Source organism: Neovison vison, chromosome 6 (genome assembly GCF_020171115.1).
Source record: "Neovison vison isolate M4711 chromosome 6, ASM_NN_V1, whole genome shotgun sequence".
NCBI lineage: Eukaryota > Metazoa > Chordata > Mammalia > Carnivora > Mustelidae > Neogale > Neogale vison.
Window position 1 is genome coordinate 211249716 of NC_058096.1, and position 22462 is coordinate 211272177.

At 39.2% G+C, this 22462-nt stretch overlaps 1 protein-coding gene across 1 annotated transcript; it reads right to left on the minus strand.

Moving 5' to 3' along the window:
- Positions 1–559: 559 nt before the first annotated feature.
- On the minus strand, positions 560–22456 carry LOC122910228 (olfactory receptor 7A17-like). The gene is made up of 3 exons (XM_044254886.1): positions 21554–22456; positions 13446–13511; positions 560–736 (listed from the first exon to the last, which is right to left on the minus strand). The coding sequence occupies exons 1-3, from the start codon at positions 22454–22456 to the stop codon at positions 560–562; spliced, it is 1146 nt and encodes a 381-aa protein (XP_044110821.1).
- Positions 22457–22462: the final 6 nt, after the last annotated feature.

A 22462-nucleotide genomic window follows, 5' to 3' on the forward strand; every position in this document is an offset into this window, starting at 1 on the left:
TAGCCATTTGTATGCCTTGATTGGAGAAGTGTCTGTTCATATCTTCTGCCCATTTTTTGATGTGTTTGCCTGTTTCGTGTATGTTGAGTTTGCGGAGTTCATTATAGATCCTGGATATCAACCTTTTGTCTGTACTGACATTTTAAGTTGTATTTCTGAACTTAAGATAAAATTGTGAGATTAGTGCCCAGGATTTTACATTAGAGGAACAAACTTTTCATTTTTGTTTAGAAAGGCAAAAGTAACATTCTAGAGATATCAGGGATTGTGTCTCCACAGCTCAATGCTTTGAAGGGCACAGTGGACCTAGTCATAGTTGATTCCTCAGTTGGAAATAGGAGAAAACATTCACTCAGGAGTGGGATAATGTGTTGGGAGTTTAGGTCCCTGAAAGACAGAAGAAGATAAGGAAAAAGAGTAAGAAAAACTGACTTCACCTGGCTTATCACCTGGTTTCCTAGGAACAGAAATTCAACAGTAAAAATTTCATTTCTGTCCAGACTTGTCCCACAGGGAAATCATGTGCCTAAAGGTGGGAGGAACAAGAGGGAAATTGTGCCTAATGAGCAGACCAAAGCAGCTGTAAATACTTCCTCTGCTGCAGTCCCACAGCATGGGCAACCTCAGACTGGACAGGACCTGGTCTTTTCTGGTGCAGTCCTAAGTCTGGATGGGGCACAGGAATCTGACTCATTCCTATTGTCTTGTCTGTCGTCAGAGCTTCATACTTCACCATCTACCAACCAGACAGGTATTTTGATTTCCATGTGAAGACCTTCCTCACAGATACTCCATCTAGATGAGTTTTCCTGCCCAGTAGGGACTAAATTTGGTCTAAGAATGAAAGTCAACAACATTTAGCTGAGGTCATCTGAGGGCCAATCCAACCTAGCCCAGAGCTGAGAGTTTGCTGTGGCTGTCTGCCGTTTTGATTAAGAAAATTATTGGTTGATTCGCTTATGTATTTATAATGCTAAAAATAGAAGTGAACATGGAATTCAGAAATGCAAGGTTCAACCTAAACAAGTAAATCATAATAAGGGAAATCCAATCATGTGGGGGATGGGAAGCATAAAAGTAGAACATGAAACCAAGGATCTTTGTATTTAACCTGAGTAGAAAGTCAAGTGTTAGTTGTGGAGGGATAGACAGTTAAATGAGGAAATGTGTTTTCATGTTCAAGATGGAACATACTAAACTACATTTCTATACTGAAGAGAAAATCCAGATGAAAGAATCTCCCTGGTTTATATATGCAAGAGCAGTACATGAAGCATACATATCAGAATACCTCCTCTCTCGAGTGTTCAAATGAAATTTCTTACATGTATTATGTGAAAAAAGGTATGCTAATGAGCTTCCTTTAAAATTACCTCATTACATGTGAACCTGAATATATCTTAACGTAGCTAGTCACACACTTCCTCCATTGAAAATTGTGGGAGTCCTTGATGTTTGCATAATGCATTCAGAGTGTTTTTAATCCTGTTTTCATAGCATTTTTTTTAAAAATTTTAAATTTTTTAAACATCTTTTCAGTGTATCAGAATTCATTTTATTGCATTCTTTTAAGCAAAGTATTGCTATTTATATAATCAATTTAGCTATTTTCCATTTCATTTTTTAATGTGTGTGTAAATGCATTTGTGCAGAATGTGCGAGAGTGTATGAATTTAGTGTGGTAAAGTCTGTGAGTTACTCGTAATATATTCCCTCCACTGATTTCTTTTTTTTTAATTTTTAAAATTTATTTTCAGCATAAAAGTATTCATTGTTTTTGTACCACACCCAGTGCTCCATGCAATCCATGCCCTCTCTAATACCCACCACCTGTTTCTCCCATCCTCCCACCCTCCACCCTTCAAAGCCCTCAGATTGTTTTTCAGAGTCCATAGTCTCTCCAATTTCCCTCAACTCCCTTCTCCTCTCCATCTCCCTATGTCCTCTATGTTATTTGTTATGCTCCACAAGTAAGTGAAATCATATGATAATTAACTCTCTCTGCTTGACTTATTTCACTCAGCATAATCTCTTCCAGTCCCATCCATGTTGCTACAAAAGTTGCGGATTCATCCTTTCTGATGGAGGCATAATACTCCATAGTGTATATGGACCACATCTTCCTTATCCATTCGTCCGTTGAAGGGCATCTTGGTTCTTTCCACAGTTTGGCGACCATGGCCATTGCTGCTATAAACATTAGGGTAGAGATGGCCCTTCTTTTCACTACATCTGTATCTTTGGGGTAAATACCCAAGAGTTCAATTTCAGGGCTATAGGGAAGCTCTATTTTTAATTTCTTGAGGAATCTCCACACTGTTTTCCAAAGTGGCTGTCCAAAGTCCCCGTCCTTCTTTCTTTAAAAAAAATATCCATTTCTTTTAAAATTATTCTATGCTATGGACACATACACATTTACACTTTCAATTTGAATGTATGAAAAGACATCTAATATATTTTAAGTACTCTTAATGTTTTGGTACAATCTTTTATTCTAGCTCTTCTCCCCTGGCCTTCAGACTCGAGAGTATCTTATATAAAACCCTCTAGGGAACCAGTGTAAACCTGATTCATTATTTCAATGCCTGCATGACATTTCATGGTGTGACTGTGTTATTTTGAAGATCTTTTTTATTTTTCTTCATTAAATTATTATTTAATGAGAAATATTATTGAATATATATGCCACAAAATACTTTTTAAATAGTTAAAATTATCTTTCTTAACCAAGGTGATTTTGTGCACTGGGGGCATTGAGCAATATTCAAAGTCATTTTGGGCTGTCACATTGGGAAGGGGTGTTTGGTGTCCAGGGTCCCTCTAAGCACCCTATAACACATAGGACACAGCACACCACAGAAAAGCATTTAGCCCTGAATGCACATAGTGCAGAGACTGAGAAATCCTCAGTTAAATTATATCCATATTTTTTAAAAAATAATATTACTCAGCCATCAGAAAGGGTGGATATCCAACTTTTGAATCATTGTTGTTGGAACTGGAGGAGATTATGCTAAGTGAAATAAGTCAAGCAGAGAAAGCCAATTATCATATCATTTCCCTTATTTGTGGGACATAAGGAATAGCATGGAGGACTTTAGGAGAAGGAAGGAAAAAAATGAAGGGGTGGGGAAATCAGAGGGAGAGATGAACAACGAGAGACTATGGACTCAGGAAACAAACTGAAGGTTTTAGAGGGGAGTGGGGTGGGGTAATGGGTTAGCCTAGTGATGGGTGTCAAGGAGGGCATGCATTGCATGGAGCACTTGGTATTATACACAAACAATACATCATGGAGCACTACATCAAAAACTAATGCTGTACTGTATGCTGACTAAAATAACTTAATAAAAAATAATAAAAACCTATTGAGACATCAACTTACACCAGTTAGAATGGCCAAAATTAGCAAGACAGGAAACAACGTGTGTTGGAGGGGATGTGGAGAAAGGGGAACCCTCTTACACTGTTGGTGGGAATGCAAGTTGGTGCAGACTCTTTGGAAAACAGTGTGGAGATTCCTCAAGAAATTAAAAATAGAGCTTCCCTATGACCCTGCCATTGCACTCCTGGGTATTTACCCCAAAGATACAGATGTAGTGAAAAGAAGGGCCATCTCTACCCCAATGTTTATAGCAGCAATGGCCATGGTCGCCAAACTGTGGAAAGAACCAAGATGCCCTTCAATGGACGAATGGATAAAGAAGATGTGGTCCATATACACTATGGAGTATTATGCCTCCATCAGAAAGGATGAATACCCAACTTTTGTAGCAACATGGACGGGACTGGAAGAGATTATGCTGAGTGAAATAAGTCAAGCAGAGAGAGTCCATTATCATATGGTTTCACTTATTTGTGGAGCATAACAAATAGCATGGAGGACAAGGGGAGTTAGAGAGGAGAAGGGAGTTGAGGGAAATTGGAAGGGGAGGTGAAACATGAGAGACTATGGACTCTGAAAAACAATCTAAGGGGTTTGAAGTGGCATGGGGTGGGAGGTTGGTGGGTATTATAGAGGGCATGGATTACATGGAGCACTGGGTGTGGTGCAAATACAATGAATATTGTTATGCGGAAAATAAATAAATCTTAAAAATAATAAAAAATGAGTTTTTAAAGTTATCTCTACACTCAGTATGGGGCTTAAACTTACTGAACTCTAGTTAAGATTCATATATTTGATCACCATGTTCGTTTATCTATTATTATTATACGTTCACATATGATGTGTCTATTTACAATTATCAGCATTTCAAGTTATTATTGTAAATCTGTTTCTCTATTGACTTCTAGTTAGATACTGTCGGCCATAAAATAGTTTTAAATGTTATTCAGTTAAATATACTATATTCTTACTTCTGAAATTTTTGCCTATATTATGGTTTGCCCACTTGTGGATTTCATTTCATTCTAGGTGTGTATCGAAAATGGAATGGTTATTCTTATACCAAGGGTTTACTCCTTTTGTTTTTTGTAAGATGTGTGAGATAAGGAACCACTGAAATTCATTCCACGGAGAAAGCTGTTTGTGCCAACTTCCATTCAACAATCCAATCTTTTCCAATGAAATTCAAATGCAGCTCTGTCATATATTAAATGTCCATATTTGAGGAGACCTAATTCCTGGTTCATTCAACATATACTAAAAGAGCATATGCTATGTTCCAAAAATTTCTAAGAACTTATATGTAACACACATTTATTTCAATGTCATGAGGAGTTTTAATATTCATCCATGTTGATCTTGTAGAATTATTGCTCCTGTAGAACCTGTTCCAGTTAGTTCTCAAAAGTCTTTTCAACTATTGAATACAGTTGTACAGAAACTGCTCTTGTTAACCTGGTTTTACCTCCTTTGTCATTCTATGATTTCATAATGTCCCATTTTCTTCAATTCTAGAAAAACATAAACAACAAAGGTGACGTCCCTGCTCCTTTGGTTCTTACCTCACAGTGACAGAAAGAGCACAGTGAGATAAATCTGAGTCTAATTTAATGTCCTCAGATAAGTCACAGAAAGAGTATTCAGAGTAAGAGGATAGATTGCCTCCAGGTGTGTAGAATTTCAGAGTATTGCATATTGGACAAGAACATAGACCCATTATGTTTATCAGACTTGTCAAGAGAGTGACTGTATCCAAAGGCTAAGAATAACAAATAAAAACAAAAAGATATCACAAAAAAGTGATAAAAGGTTCACCTCATCCTCTATGAAATCAAACAAAAAAACATGGGTCAAATAAATATGGAAAAGGCACAGGAAGAAAATTAGAAAGTCTTCTTCAGTCTGCTCTCTCGTAATAAAAATGCCCAAGTTTTGTGAAATGTTGGTTTATTTTTCTCTTGTGGTGTGCAATCTATAATATAATTCACACTATAAAGATGTCACTACTTTGTGTTGTGAACAAATCTTATTTTGCTGTTATTATTTTTGATGATTAAAAATGGCATGTAAGCAAGACTGAATGCTGCTAGCACCAAGGAAGCTTTCCTTCCTTGTAGTCTTTCAGAAAAACTGAGCTTATTAGATCATTTTACTCTTTATGTATTTCTCATTTCTCCCTCCCTCTGTCTGTTTCTCCCTATCTATTTATTGAACACAATTTTTTGCTGCTGCTTTTTAAAAATATTTATTTAAATTCAATTGAATTAACATAGAGTGTATTATTAGTTTTAGAGGTAGAATTTAGTGATTCATAAGTTGCATATAATGCCCAGTATTCATTCCATCAACTACCCTCAATGAACATCACCCAATTACCCCATCGCCCCCTACCGACCTCCCCTCCAGCAACCATCAGTTTCTGTCCTATTATAAAGGCTCTTATGGTTTCCCTCCACCTCTGTTTGTATCTTTTTTTTTAATTTTTCCTTCCCTTACCCTATGTTTATTCATTTTGTTTCTTAAATTTCACTTATGAATGAAATCATAGTATTTGCCTTTCTCTGACTTATTTTGTTTAGCATAATACATGCTACCTCCCTCCAGTTCTTTGTAAATGGTGAGATTCAATTCTTTAATGACCAAGTAATATTACATTTTGTACATATACTACATCTTTATCCACTCATCTGTGGATGGACCTCTGGGCTCTTTCCATATTTTGCCTATTGTGGACATGGCTGCTATAAACATTGAGACAGATGTGCCTTTTTGAATCACTATGTTTGTATCCATTGCAGAAATACCAAGCACTGCAATTGCTGAATCGTATGGTGGCTCTATTTTGATTTTTTTTAGAATCATCCATACTGTTTTCCGGAATGTCTGCACCAGTCTGCGTTCCCACATACATTTTGAGGGGGTGCCCTTTTCTCTGCATCTGGGCTAATATCTGTTGTCTACCAAGTTGTTAATTTTAGCTTTTGTGAACAGTGTGAGGTGGTATCTCACTGTGGTTTTGATTTGTATTTGTCTGATGATGAGTGATATAAACATCTTTCATGTGTCTCTTGGCTGTTTACAGTTGTACCAAAAACCATAAGTTATCTAGGAAGAAACCTAACCAAAGAGGTAAAATGTCTGTGGTCTAAAAATTATAGAATACTTGTGAAAGAAATTGAGGAAGGTGCAAAGAATTGGAAGACATTCCATACTCATGGATTAGAAGAACAAATATTATTAAAATTTCTATGCTACCCAAAGCAATATACACACTCAGCTTAATCCTTATCAAAATACCACCAGCATTTCTCACAGAGATGGAACAAATTATCTAAAATATATATGGAATCAGAAAAGACTGTAAATATTGAGCACTTTTTTTTAAATTTTTTAAAATTTATTTATTTTCAGAAAAACATTATTCATTATATTTTCACCACACCCAGTGCTCCATGCAAGCCGTGCCCTCTATAATACCCACCACCTGATACCCCAACCTCCCACCCCCCCGCCACTTCAAACCCCTCAGACTGTTTTTCAGAGTCCATAGTCTCTCATGGTTCACCTCCCCTTCCAATTTACCCAAATTCCCTACTCCTCTCTAATGCCCCTTGTCCTCCATGCTATTGGTTATGCTCCACAAATAAGTGAAACCACATGATAATTGACTCTCTCTGCTTGACTGATTTCACTCAGCATAATCTCTTCCAGTCCCGTCCATGTTGCTACAAAAGTTGGATATTCGTCCTTTCTGATGGAGGCATAATACTCCATAGTGTAAATGGACCACATCTTCCTTATCCATTCATCCGTTGAAGGGCATCTTGGTTCTTTCCATAGTTTGGCGACTGTGGCCATTGCTGCTATAAACATTGGGGTACAGATAGCCCTTATTTTCACGACATCAGTATCTTTGGGGTAAATACCCAGGAGTGCAATTGCAGGGTCGTAGGGAAGCTCTATTTTTAATTTCTTGAGGAATCTCCACACTGTTCTCCAAAGAGTCTGCACCAACTTGCATTCCCACCAACAGTGGAAGAGGGTTCCCCTTTCTCCACATCCTCTCCAACACATGTTGTTTCCTGATTTGTTAATTTTGGCCATTCTAACTGGTGTAAGGTGATATCTCAATGTGGTTTTAATTTGAATCTCCCTGAAGGCTAATGATGATGAGCATTTTTTCCTGTGTCTGATAGCCATTTGTATGTCTTGATGGGAGAAGTGTCTGTTCATATCTTCTGCCCATTTTTTGATATGTTTACCTGTTTCATGTGTGTTGAGTTTGAGGAATTCATTATAGATCCTGGATATCAACCTTTTGTCTGTACTGTCATTTGCAAATATCTTCTCCCATTCCGTGGGTTGCCTCTTTGTTTTTTTGACTGTTTCCTTTGCTGTGCAGAAGCTTTTGATTTTGATGCAGTCCCAGAAGTTTATTTTCGCTTTTGTTTCCTTTGCCTTTGGAGACGTATCTTGAAAGAAGTTGCTGTGGCTGATATCAAAGAGATTACTGCCTATGTTCTCCTCTAAGATTCTGATGCATTCCTGTCTCACGTTGAGGTCTTTTATCCATTTTGAGTTGATCTTTGTGTACGGTGTAAGAGAATGGTCGAGTTTCATTCTTCTACATATAGCCGTCCAGTTTTCCCAGCACCATTTATTGAAGAGACTGTCTTTTTTCCACTGTATATTTTTTCCTGTTTTGTCGAAGATTAATTGACCATAGAGTTGAGGGTCCATATCAGGGCCACTGGCTACACTAATCCGAAAGAAAAGAGAGAAATCCCAAATTCATAAAATTATGAATGAAAAGGGAGAGATCACAACTAACGCCAAGGAAGTAGAAACAATCATCAGAAGTTATTATGAACAGTTATATGCCAATAAGCTTAGCACCTAGATGAAATGGATGCATTCCTGGAAAAATATAAACTACCAAAATTGAACCAGGAAGAAATCGACAACCTGAATACACCGATATCTAATAACGAGATTGAAGCAGTGATCAAAAATCTCCCAAAAAACAAGAGCCCAGGACCTGACAGATTCCCTGGGGAATTCTACCAAACCTTCCAAGAAGAAATAACACCTATTCTCCTGAAGCTGTTTCAAAAAATTGAAGCAGAAGGAAAACTTCCAGACTCTTTCTATGAAGCCAGCATTACCCTGATCCCCAAACCAGACAAGGACCATAACAAAAAGGAGAATTTCAGAACAATATCACTGATGAATATGGATGCCAAGATTCTCAACAAGATCCTAGCCAACAGGATCCAACAACACATTAAAAAGATTATCCACCATGATCAGGTGGGATTCATCCCTGGGCTACAAGGATGATTCAACATTCGCAAATCAATCAATGTGATACAACAAATTAATATGAGAAGAGAGAAGAACCACATGGTCCTCTCAATTGATGCAGAAAAAGCATTTGACAAAATCCAGCATCCGTTCCTGATTAAAACACTTCAAAGTATAGGGATAGAGGGAACATTCCTGAACCTCATCAAATCTATCTGAAAGACCCATAGCAAATATCATCCTCAATGGGAAAAAGCTTGCAGCCTTCCCATTGAGATCAGGAACAAGACAAGGATGCCCACTTTCACCCCTCTTGTTCAACATAGTATTAGAAGTCCTCCAACAGCAATCAGACAACAGAGAGAAATAAAAGGTATCCAAATTGGTAATGAAGAAGTCAAACTCTCTCTCTTCGCAGATGACATGATTCTTTATATGGAAAACCCAAAACACTCCACCCCCAAACTACTAGAACTCATACAGCAATTCAGCAACGTGGCAGGATACAAAGTCAATGTTCAGAAATCAGTGGCTTTCTTATACACTAACAACGAAAATACAGAAAGGGAAATTAGAGAATCGGTTCCATTTACTATAGCACCAAGAACCATAAGATACCTGGGAATTAACCTAACTAAACAAGTAAAGGATCTGTACTTGAGGAACTACAGAACACACATGAAAGAAATTAAAGAACACACAAAAAGATGGAAGACCATTCTTTGCTCTTGGATCGGAAGAATAAACATTGTTAAAATGTCTATACTGCCTAGAGCAATCTATACTTTTAATGCCATTCCGATCAAAATTACACCGGCATTCTTCAAAGAGCTGGAGCAAATAATCCTAAAATTTGTATGGAATCAGAAGAGACCCCGAATCGCTAAGGAAATGTTGAAAAACAAAATTAAAGCGGGCGGCATCACCTTACCTGATTTCAAGCTTTAATACAAAGCTGTGATCACCAAGACAGCATGGTACTGACATAAAACCAGACACATGGACAAGTGAAAGAGAGTAGAGAGCCCAGATATGGACCCTCAACTCTATGGTTAATTAATCTTTGACAAAACAGGAAAAAATATACAGTGGAAAAAAGACAGTCTCTTCAATAAATGGTGCTGGGAAAGCTGGACAGCTATATGTAGAAGAATGAAACTCGACCATTCTCTTACACCGTACACAAAGATCAACTCAAAATGGATAAAAGACCTCAATGTGAGACAGGAATCCATCAGAATCTTAGAGGAGAACATAGAAAGAAATCTCTTTGATATCAGCCACAGCAACTTCTTTCAAGATACGTCTCCAAAGGAAAAGGAAACAAAAGCGAAAATAAAGTTCTGGGACTGCATCAAAATCAAAAGCTTCTGCACAGCAAAGGAAACAGTCAAAAAAACAAAGAGGCAACCCACGGAACGGGAGAAGATATTTGCAAATGACAGTACAGACAAAAGGTTGATATCCAGGATCTATAATGAATTCCTCAAACTCAACACACATGAAACAGGTAAACATATCAAAAAATGGGCAGAAGATATGAACAGACACTTCTCCCATCAAGACATACAAATGGCTATCAGACACAGGAAAAAATGCTCATCATCATTAGCCTTCAGGGAGATTCAAATTAAAACCACATTGAGATATCACCTTACACCAGTTAGAATGGCCAAAATTAACAAATCAGGAAACAACATGTGTTGGAGAGGATGTGGAGAAAGGGGAACCCTCTTCCACTGTTGGTGGGAATGCAAGTTGGTGCAGACTCTTTGGAGAACAGTGTGGAGATTCCTCAAGAAATTAAAAATAGAGCTTCCCTACGACCCTGCAATTGCACTCCTGGGTATTTACCCCAAAGATACTGATGTCGTGAAAATAAGGGCTATCTGTACCCCAATGTTTATAGCAGCAATGGCGACAGTCGCCAAACTATGAAAAGACCCAAGATGCCCTTCAACGGATGAACAGATAAGGAAGATGTGGTCCATATACACTATGGAGTATTATGCCTCCTTCAGAAAAGACGAATACCCAACTTTTGTAGCAATATGGATGGGACTGGAAGAGATTATGCTGAGTGAAATCAGTCAAGCAGAGAGAGTCAATTATCATATGGTTTCACTTATTTGTGGAGCATAACAAATAGCATGGAGGACAAGGGGCGTTAGAGAGGAGTAGGGAATTTGGGTAAATTGGAAGGGGAGGTGAACCATGAGAGACTATGGACACTTAAAAACAATCTGAGGGGTTTGAAGTGGCGGGGGGGTGGGAGGTTGGGTACCAGGGGTTGGGTATTATAGAGGGCACGGCTTGCATGGAGCACTGGGTGTGGTGAAAAAATAATGAATACAGTTTTTCTGAAAATAAATAAATAAATAATAATTTTTTTTAAAAAATAAATAAATAAATATAAATTCTGTATTTTTTTAAATATAGATTCTGACTTTGAGCCCTTTGTAGATTAAGATTTAAAAAATGAATTGATTACTAAAATTAAGATTTCCCATTCTTCTTTAAATCTGTGTGTCTAAATGTCTATATTCTTTTAATTTCATGCTTTTTTTATTTAGAAGGATATAGTGTTTTTGTTTGTTTGTTTGTTTTCCAAGTTATTTATTTTCAGAAAAACAGTATTCATTATTTTTTCACCACACCCAGTGCTCCATGCATGCCGTGCCCTCTATAATACCCACCACCTGATACCCCAACCTCCCACCCCCCCGCCACTTCAAACCCCTCAGACTGTTTCTCAGAGTCCATAGTCTCTCATGGTTCACCTCCCCTTACAATTTACCCAAATTCCCTACTCCTCTCTAATGCCCCTTGTCCTCCATGCTATTTGTTATGCTCCACAAATAAGTGAAACCATATGATAATTGACTCTCTCTGCTTGACTGATTTCACTCAGCATAATCTCTTCCAGTCCCGTCCATGTTGCTACAAAAGTTGGATATCATCCTTTATGATGGAGGCATAATACTCCATAGTGTATATGGACCACATCTTCCTTATCCATTCTTCCGTTGAAGGGCATCTTGGTTCTTTCCATAGTTTGGCGACTGTAGCCATTGCTGCTATAAACATTGGGGTACAGATGGCCCTTCTTTTAACAACAAATGTGTCTTTGGGGTAAATACCCAGGAGTGCAATTGCAGGGTCATAGGGAAGCTCTATTTTTAATTTCTTGAGGATTCTCCACACTGTTCTCCAAAGAGTCTGCACCAACTTGCATTCCCGCCAACAGTGTAAGAGGGTTCCCCTTTCTCCACATCCTCTCCAACACATGTTGTTTCCTGTTTTGTTAATTTTGGCCATTCTAACTGGTGTAAGGTGATATCTCAATGTGGTTTTAATTTGAATCTCCCTGAGGGCTAATCCAGGCAATAGCTAGGTTGGACAAAGCCATGGATGACCAAACAGAATAGATTAGGGCCGATCTGAAATCGACCAGACAGGATGTTCACAATGTTAGGGCGGAGCTTAAAGCTACCAGGGAGGAGGTTCACAATGCTCTCAATGAGTTCCAATCTAATATAAACTCTCTCAAAGCTAGGGTAACTGAGACAGAATATAGAATTAGTGATCTGGAAGACAGATAGAAAGGATCAAGAGGAAGCCTGGAACAAACAGCTTAGAAACCACGAAAACAGAATCAGGGAAATAAATGATGCCATGAAGCATTCCAACATCAGAATTGTTGATCCAAGCATTCTTAAGCAAGGTGGTCTTTAGCTTCCAGGTGTTTGAGTCCCTTCGGAACTTTTCCTTGTTATTGAGTTCCAGTTTCAAAGAATTGTGATATGAGAATATGCAAGAAATCATCTCAGTCTTTTGGTATCAGTTGAGTCCTGATTTGTGACCCAGTATGTGGTCTATTCTGGAGAAGGTTCCATGTGCACTTGAGAAGAATGAGTATTCTGTTGTTTTAGGATGGAATGTTCTGCAAATATCTATGAGGTCCATCTGGTCCAATGTGTCATTCAATGCTCTTGTTTCTTTATTGATTTTCTGCTTCAATGATCTGTCTATTTCTGAGAGAGGCATGTTAAGATCTCCTACTATTAATGTATTCATATCAATATGACTCTTTATCTTGATTAACAGTTTTCTTATGTAATTGGCTCCTCCCATATTGGGGGCATAGATATTTACAATTGTTAGATCATCTTGGTGGATAGTCCCTTTAAGGATTATGTAGTGTCCTTCTGTATCTCTGACTACAGTCTTTAGTTTAAAATCTAATTTATATGATACAAGAATCGCTAATCCAGCCTTCTTTTGAGGTCCACTGGCATGAGAAATGCTTCTCCATCCCTTCACTTTCAGTCTGGGTGTTTCTTAAGATTCAAAATGGGTCTCTTGTAGACAACATATGGATGGGTCCTGTCATTTTATCCAATCTGCAACCCTGTGCCATTCTATGGCCACATTTAGGCCATTCACATTGAGAGTGATTATTGATAGATACGTTTTTATTGACATCGAGTTACCTTTGAAGTCCTTCTTTCTGTATATTGTCTCTGTATTTCTGTTCAATGCTATTCTTAGGATTTTCCCTCTTTTATAGAACCCCCCTTAATATTTCCTGCAGTGTCAGCTTAGTGGTTGCTTAGTCTTTTAAGCCTTGCTGGTCTTGGAAATTCTTTATCTCTCCATCCATTTTGAATGTCAGTCTTGCTGGATAAAGTATTCTTGGCTGCTTGTTCTTCTCATTTAGTGCCCTGAATATATCTTGCCAGCCCTTTCTGGCTTTCCAGGTCTCTTTGGACAGGTGTGACGTTATTCTAATGGCCTTTCCTCTGTAAGTAAGGAGCCTCTTTGTCCTAGCGGCTTTCAAGAGATTATACCTACAATTATGTCTGCTCAATTTGACTATCAGTTGTCGTGATGTTTTTTTGGAATGTATAATCTTTTGTAGAGACCATTTGGCCTCTAGTACATGAGCACTGATTCCATTCACGAGATTGGGAAAATTTTCATGAAGAACTTGTTCCACTATATCTTCTAGACTTCTTTCTTTCTCCTCCCCTCAGGGATTCCAATAATTCTGATGTTGGAACGCTTCATGGCATCATCTCTTTCCCTGATTCTGTTTTCATGGTTTCTAAGCTGTTTGTTTCAGGCTTCCTCCTGATCCTTTCTCTATCTGTTTGTCCTCCAGATCACTAACTCTATCTTCTGTCTCAGTTACCCTAGATTTGAGAGAATTTAGATCAGATTGGAACTCATTGAGAGCATTGTGTACCTCAGCCCTGGTAGCTTTAAGCTCCGCCCTAACATTTTGAACATCATCTCTGGTCACTTTCAGCTCAGCCCTAATCAATTCTGTTTGGTCATCCATGGCTTTCCCCAACCTAGTTATTGCCTGGATAATTGTTAGCCTGATTTCTCCTCTGACATATTGTCTATGTTGATAGCCTTTAGCTCCGTTGCAGAAGGTCCATCCTCTGTATTTTTCTTCTGTTGGGCATTCCTCCTCCTAGTCATTTTGGTGAGAGATGACTGAACAATGTAGCTCGATGTATTGACCGTGGTGCAGTCAAGGTGCACCCTGGGACACTTCTGAGCAATCAGGATTCCCCACCCAAACAAGAGACAAAAGAATAGAAAAAAAAGAAGAGAGAGAGAGAGACAGGAAAGAAAGGGAAGATGAAAGAGAAGGTTCAGCCCAAATGGGCCCCAAGGTAAGATTTAGGAAGTATACAAACAAACGCAGACAAACAAAGAGACTGATAAAAGTATATGACAAGAGAAAAAATATATATGTAATTAAAGGAAGAATCTGTCAAAAAGAACCCCAAGTGTAAGATTTATATACTATCAGGACAAACACAAAATCATAGAATCAGTGGTGGAATAAAAAGATGGGAGAGTGGTTATCCATTCTCAGTGTGGGCGAGGAAGTTTGATTTGATTCTTCCTGCATGTATCTTGATATCTTTGTTAAAGGACTCAACTAAGATAAAGGGGGATTAAAAACTGGTTTACCTATATGGGTAGTATTGACTGGGAAAAGGGGACAACTTTGAAGTTTAACTCTATATGAATATTAGAAAATAAAAATAAAAAGGAATAAGCTATACTAAACTAAACTACAATTAAAAAAAGAAATTATAAAGATAGAAATGGAAAAGAAAAACACAGTTGTATATATCAAAAAGTTCAGGTTAGAATGTTATTATGGAATTTGATGTACTGGACAGCACACTGTGATGGAAAATAGGTTAAAAAAAATCTATATACAAAAAAAAAAAATGAACCAGAGTAGTGGGAACGAGTAAAAAATAAAAGTTTTCCTATGAAGTAGTGGTGGTTGTTCTCTTGTCATCCTTTTTTTTTTTTTTCCTTTCTTGGTTTGTTTTCTAGGGGAGGGGCCTGCCACGTGGGTTTTCAGTCAGTGATGTTCCCTGAGTTAAGTCCTCCCTCCCCCCTCAAGAGGGTGGGCTCTGAGGAAACTGGTTTTTTTCAGGCTTTCGTTCTCTGACAGTTTTTATGTTTGTTCACTTTTTTTTTCTCTCACCTTGACCGCTTTTGATGGTTTTTGTAGTTTTAGAGGAAAACAAATCGCACTCTGACCTCCCTCTCAGAGAGAAGCCTCAGTCTGGCTGCAGAGCCCAAATAAGTTCCCCCTTGGCCACTGGCAGAGCAAGTTCCAAGTCGCGGTCCCTGGGGATGCAGGATCTTTTGCTTTTACCCAAAGCCACGGCAGTGGCGGCTGTCTGGGCAGCTCCAGACTGCCAGAGAGGTTCCAAGCAGTGATCGCACACGGAGATTTTCCCACTGGCCCGGGCTGGGAGTTCCTGGTCTATCTGGGTTTAAGAGTGCCCAGCTTGCGTGCACCTCTTTCAGGGGAGGCTGTGGGTTGCGCGGGGCTCTCAGGCTTGAGAATCAGGCGCAGGTCTGAAAGCACCAGGCTGGGCCTTTGCACACCTCTCTGGGGGTAAAATTTGGGGCGTACATCTTAGGCTCTAAAACAATGGTGCATATCAAAGGGTGCCAGCTGGGCCTTTCTACCTCTCTCAGGGGAGGATCAGGGGTGCATGCATCTCAGGCTCTATAGCAGGGCTCGCGCGTTCTGCTGTCTGGGTGTCTCCCATCCCCTCACAGGAGCCGGACCCCACACGTTCTCAGGCACGCTGGAGGGCTAGGGACCAAGAGCTGGTTTCTCCACCGCACTCTCTCTGGCTAAGCGCCAGGGGAGGCTGTCCTGGGACCTGGGACTTAAGCCCCTGTCCCTAGCCACCCTGATTCCCACAATTTCCCCACCGTGATCCTTTGCTCTTTTGGAGTGCTTTCAAGCAGTCTCCAAGTTAATGCTGGTCCCCAGACGCAGGGCACTCTCACTCTTATTGGGGTATTACTTTCCAACAGGTCACCTCTGGTGGCTCCCTCCCCCTTTTGTTTATCTTCCGATATTAGTCCGCCATTCCCACACCACTTTTCCTGCCCACTGGCGTCTTCTGCCCCTGTAGAGATCCAGACGTGTATAATTCTGATCTCAGGCTGATTTCATGGGTGATTGGAGTTCTTTGGTAGGTAATCAGCTCACTTCATGGTACAGGTTGAAAAGGCACCTCCTCCTATTTCCCCGCCATCTTTTCCCCCCTCCGGTAGTTCTATTTTCAACATTTTGAGGAACCTCCATGCCTGCTGAGACACCTTGATTTTAGCCCAAAGAGATTCATTTTTGCATGGCATTGACCTCAAGGACTAGAAGAGTATAAATTTGTTTCTATTAAACCCTCAGTGTGGTAATTGGTGATAGCAGCAATAAAAAGGGACAAAGACATTTCTCCAATATTTTTTTTTTGAAGAAGCTGAATTTAAGCCTCTCAAATCATTCTCCTAGCTTCTTTGGGTAAGGGCATTTTGTGCTGAAACCCTACCTTAAGGATAAGAAAAATATATATACATTTTTTTTTCCATTGAAGAGTTTACTGCAGTCAGATCAACAAAAAACTTATTTTGTGGGTCGTCTGCCAGGATGTAGACATGACTATTTGACAGAGAATGAAATGTTTATAGTGAAATGTTATAATCATGAGATTTAAATCTAAAGTCACTTTGGAGATACTCAGCCCAATTAGCTGGTACAGAGGAGTTCTCCTTGCATAATGTCAGTGTGGTTCTGTCTTTGAGGCCTCTGGGCACTTAGGTAAGAAAAGTGATATATTGTGAAAATTCAGGCCACCTGCTCTCTAAATTTTGGGGTCTGAATTTCTACATTCCTAGCAGTCCACGTGAAAGCAAGTGCTCATTCTTTTCATTCATGTACCCTGCAAGTTTCTCTCAAGCTTTCTTTCAACACAATAGACAGGTATAATGAGTTATAATGAGGGTTATGAAACTTGTGCATGCACATCCATGCATGTGAGTGTGTTTTCTTGAAATAAATATATACATTAATATACATACATTTACATACACACAACCCTTAATCTTAAACTTCTTTGGACCCAACAAAGTATTTCACATTTCTTCTTGCCTTAAAACATCTCTTGAAGTTATTTTTATGATTCAATATTGCCTTTTCTGAAGGCAAGGTGAATTGCCTTTTCTGAAAGCGAAGGTGGAGGGATTACACCCTAACAATTGCATAATGAAATAGATACACTTCTCCAATGAAGACATACAAATGGCTATTACACACATGAAAAAATGTTCATCATCATTAGCCATCAGGGAGATTCAAACTACATTGAGATACCACCTTACACCAGTTAGAATGGCCAAAATTAGCAAGACAGGAAACAACATGTGTTGGAGAGGATGTGGGGAAAGGGGAACTCTCTTACACTGTTGGTGGGAATGCAAGTTGGTGCAGCCATTTTGGAAAACAGTGTGGAGATTCCTCAAGAAATTAAAAATAGAGCTTCCCTATGACCCTGCAATTGCATTCCTGGGTATTTACCCCAAAGATACAGATGTCGTGAAAAGAAGGGCCATCTGTAACCCAATGTTTATAGCAGCAATGGCTACAGTCGCCAAACTGTGGAAAGAACCAAGATGCCCTTCAATGGACGAATGGATAAGGAAGATGTGGTCCATATACACTATGGGGTATTATGCCTCCATCAGAAAGGATGCTCTCATATTAGGGGTGTTACTTGAATCCCCAACTTTTGTAGCAACATGGACGGGACTGGAAGAGATTATGCTGAGTGAAATAAGTCAAGCAGAGAGAGTCAATTATCATATGGTTTCACTTATTTGTGGAGCATAACAAATAGCATGGAGGACAAGAGGCATTAGAGAGGAGAAGGGAATTTGGGTAAATTGGAAGGGGAGGTGAACCATGAGAGACTATGGACTCTGAGAAACAGTCTGAGGGGTTTGAAGTGGCGGGGGGGGGTGGGAGGTTGGGGTACCAGGTGGTGGGTATTATAGAGAGCACGGCTTGCATGGAGCACTGGGTGTGGTGAAAAAATAATGAATAATGTTTTCCTGAAAATAAATAAATTGAAAAAAAATTGAAGTAGTTAGAGCTTTCTGTGCACCTTCTTGAGTTCTATGGAAAAAGAATGATGCTGTATGTACCCATGATTTTTCAGTGATTCTTTCAATTCCCAAAGTTGTACACTTTTTTTTACATACTTGATTTTTTTATTATTTTTTTATAAACATGTAATATATTTTTATCCCCAGGGGTACAGATTTGTGAATCTCCAGGTTTACACACTTCACAGCACTCACCATAGCACATCCAAAGTTGTATACCTAAACATGTACAGTTTATCACATGTAATAATGCTCCAGTAAATTAATGAGAATTTTAAAAAATTCTAGTAGTGCTTATGGCTCAGGGCAGATCTGGAGCACAGGTAGCTGAGCCACCCCTGTCCAGGTGGGAAAGGTCTCTTCCAACTGTGGAAAAGAAAAGGTTCACATGCATGTTAAAATAGTGGAAATAAATTAAGGTCATTCACATTTCATAAACTCATTTATTTTGTATCTAGAAGATTACCTGTCATGGCTGGCGCGACATACCAACCAGGAAAGTGAGAGTAAGAGGATGGTGAAAAGAAATTAAGAGACAAAGAGATGGGGGCAGGAGGAGCATCAAGGAGGATGTCACATAGTGCCAAAGTTTATTTAGCAGAGTTCTGATTTATACCACACATTAAGGGAATCACCTCCTGTACAGCTGGTGCTAGTTTCTATTTTGGCCTGAGAGTAGCTGGCCATGCAGAGATATCAGACAGCCTCGACCTTCGTGGTTTGGACCCTAGGCCATAACTCAATATTCACAAAACACAGGAGCCTTATTAACTTAGTCTTGAGACAGCAGCTGCAATGGCAACAAGCCAAACCTTACAATGTTCTCATAACAATTACCAGGGAAAAACTGTGGCACTCTAGCTCGCCACCTGTGAAAGTCCTCAGTTGAAGAGGTTCCCAAGAACTGTTGCTTTATTGGGTTAACCCCTTCTAGGCACGAGGCTCCCCAAAACTACCTACATATTTGAAAGGAATAAAACGATCTGAGGGGTTTGAAGTGGCGGGGGGGTGGGAGGTTGGGGTACCAGGTGGTGGGTATTATAGAGGGCACGGCTTGCATGGAGCACTGGGTGTGGTGAAAAAATAATGAATAATGTTTTTCTGAAAATAAATAAATTGGAAAAAAAATAAAAATTAAATTAAAATAAAAAGCAAAAAAAAAATAAAAATAAAAAAAATAAAGTTAACATTTTAAACAGTTAAAAAAAACGGCATAAATTGGTTCAAGATGGAAAATTACTATAGCAACATGCCTCTGATGACCCTTAGAAACACAATGTAGAGAGTCAAAACTGACTTCAGACTCATGAGAAGCCCTGCACAGATCAGAACAACGGCCTACCCTACAATCCCCTTCTATAATAAAGACGTTATATTAGCCATTTCTTTTTTAGATTTCATTTATTTACATGAGAGAGAGAGAAAGAGAGAGAGAGAGAGAGAGAGTGCATAACCTAGAGAGGGAGCATGGTGGCAGGTGGTTGTGAAAGAAGTAGAGGGAGAAAAAGACTCCCTGCTGAGTAGGGAGCTCAATTCCAGGACCCCTGGAACAGGATCTGAGCCAAAGGCATATGCTTAACCAACTGAATTATCCAGGCACCCCTATACTAATCCATTTTGTTTTAGGGTGTTTTGTATGTACCAATAGCTAAGTGTTATAATAATCAATTCAGGGAGAACACATAGCATTTGTAATGATCTGATTCTTCTTATTCTAAGCATTTTTTCTGATACTTGAAATTAGTTTCAAGAACTCTGTTCTTCAAGTTTATCTCATGTATTATAAAAATGACTCCAGGATGCCTAGTGGCTCAGTACCTTAAATGGCTGCCTTCGGCTGAGGTCAGAATCCCAGAACCCTGGGATCCATTCTTGCATCAGGCTCCCTACTCATCAGGGAGTCTGCTTCTCCCTCTCCCTGCCTACTACTCCCCCTGATTGTGTTCCATCTCTCTCTCTCTCTCTCTCTCTCTCTCTCAGATAAAAAAAAAAATCTTTAAAAAAATAAATAAAAAATAAAAATGACTCCATTGAGGCCCCTTTGAGGTAACATGGAAAAGTTGGAAGGACAAGTCTGTGTGCACAAAACTTATGACTCTAGGTCACATCATGGACAGGAATCCAAGCTTGCTTGTAAGTCAGCCATAGTTATGAGGATGGTATATAATGTATGATAATGATACTCTTTACTCACTGACACTTTAGAGGTTATGGCAAAATTTTGAATAGTGGGAAATACTTCATTTAGAGAAATGGAAGGCCCAGAATCCAGAAAATAATTTAATAAAACCCCAAACGTGTCTACCACTTTTTCATCTTAATGAACATTCTTTTAGAATGGATTCTGATATTCCATAATTCATTGAATAGATGAAGTGCCAATAACAAATGTATGCTTTAATATTTTGCTTTATCACACTTAAAGCCAAAGTTGATTATAAGGTCATATATTATCATTCTATTTTATCCATATCTGTATAGATTCCACTTGGAGAATGTATTTTACTATCTTTTTTTTCCCCTAAAGACTATGGTAGGCACGATGAACATAAGCTGTGTAACAACAGGATCCTAATGTGTAGAAAAATCTCCATGAACAGCTACAATCACCAGTATATCTAAATATCCATTCTCAGACAGAACAGTAAAGATAACAATATACAAAGGAATGATGTTCATGAGAGAGAAGCACAGTGGCATTAGATTTTCACCTATTATAAATTTACATAAATAGCCCTGGTGGCCAAGAGTAGATTTTCCATAGGAGTAGTATTCAGTCAAACTAAAGAAACTATACTTACCCTGATGTGTTTAATTTGAGAAGATTTTTTTTCAAAGATTGTATTTATTTACTTGACAGAGATCACAAGTAGGCAGAGAGGTATTGGGAGGGAGTAGGCTCCCTACTGAGCAGAGAGTCCAATGTGGGGCTCAATTCCAGAACCCTGGAATCATGACCCAAGCTGAAGGCAGAGGCTTTAACCCCCTTAGCCACTCAGAAGGCCAGAGAAGAAATAATTCTTAACAGATTCATGGAGTCCTTTGAATAAGTGAGAATGTCCAAATATTTCACATTTGAGATTAGGAATGACATTGAGAGAGCAGGATAATGACAAAGGGAAATCTCTTGGATATCAGAGTTATCACAAAGCTTAATAAACTGAGTTATGTAAATTATGCAGAGAGGTTAAAAAAAATAGAAATTCCCAGAAAAAAAAAATAGAGGAGGGATGTTCCACTTCCACAATCTGATCAATGTATCTCAACATTTGGATCAGGCTTTGGGCCCTGCACTCATGGGCATGTCTTCAGTGCCAGAACAATTATCCCTTTTAGAGCTGTCATCCTAGAGAATCTCACCAGAGCCTCCTTTATGTCTTTATTCCTCAGGCTGTAGATGAACGGGTTCAGCATTGGTGTAACCACCGTGTACATAACCGAAGCTACTGTATTTGAGTGGGAGCTCTTGGTAGCAGCAGAGCTAAGGTACACTCCTAGGCTCGTACAATAAAATAAGGAGACAACTGAGAGGTGAGATGTACAGGTGGAAAATGCTTTATACTTGCCCTGAGCTGATGAGATCCCACATATGGAGGAAACAATCTTAGAGTAAGAGTAAAGGATACCAATGAAGGGACCAACAGCCAGCAACATGGCTGCAAAATACATCACCATATTATTGAGAAAGGTGTCAGAACATGCAAGTTGGATCATCTGATTGAGTTCACAGAAAAAGTGGGGGATTTCCACCTCTGTGCAGAAGGACAACCACAACACCATGGAAGTGTGTAGTAAAGAATGAAAGACACTCAGGATCCAACATACCAGAACCAGCAGTCCACAAAGCCAGGCGTTCATGATGACTGTGTAGTGCAGCGGGTGACAGATGGCCACAAAGCGGTCATAAGCCATAACTGTCAGGAGGAACATGTCTAATCCTGTAAATAGTATGAAAAAATACATCTGTGTGATGCAGCCTGCATAGGTAATGACTTTGCTCTGAGTTTGGATGTTCCACAGCATCTTGGGGACAGTGGTGGAGGTGAAACAGATGTCTACAAAAGACAGGTTTGCAAGGAAGAAGTACATGGGGGTGTGGAGGTGGGAGTCAGAGCTGACAGCCAGGATGATGAGCAGGTTTCCAAACACAGTGATCAGATACATGGAGAGGAAAAGCCCAAATATGAGGGGCTGCAGTTCTGGTTTCTCTGTAAATCCCAGAAGGTGGAACTCTGAAATTCCTGTATTGTTTCCTGGGTCCATGTGTTG

Coding starts and splice junctions, on each gene's coding strand:
- LOC122910228 (XM_044254886.1), bottom strand. CDS start 22,456: ATGGACCCAGGAAACAATACAGGAATTTCAGAGTTCCACCTTCTGGGA. Junction 13,512..21,553: donor AAGACATAAAGGAGGCTCTG/GTGAGATTCTCT, acceptor GCTAGGACAAAG/AGGCTCCTTACTTACAGAGG. Junction 737..13,445: donor TGTCCAAAGAGACCTGGAAA/GCCAGAAAGGGC, acceptor TCTGGTTGGTAG/ATGGTGAAGTATGAAGCTCT.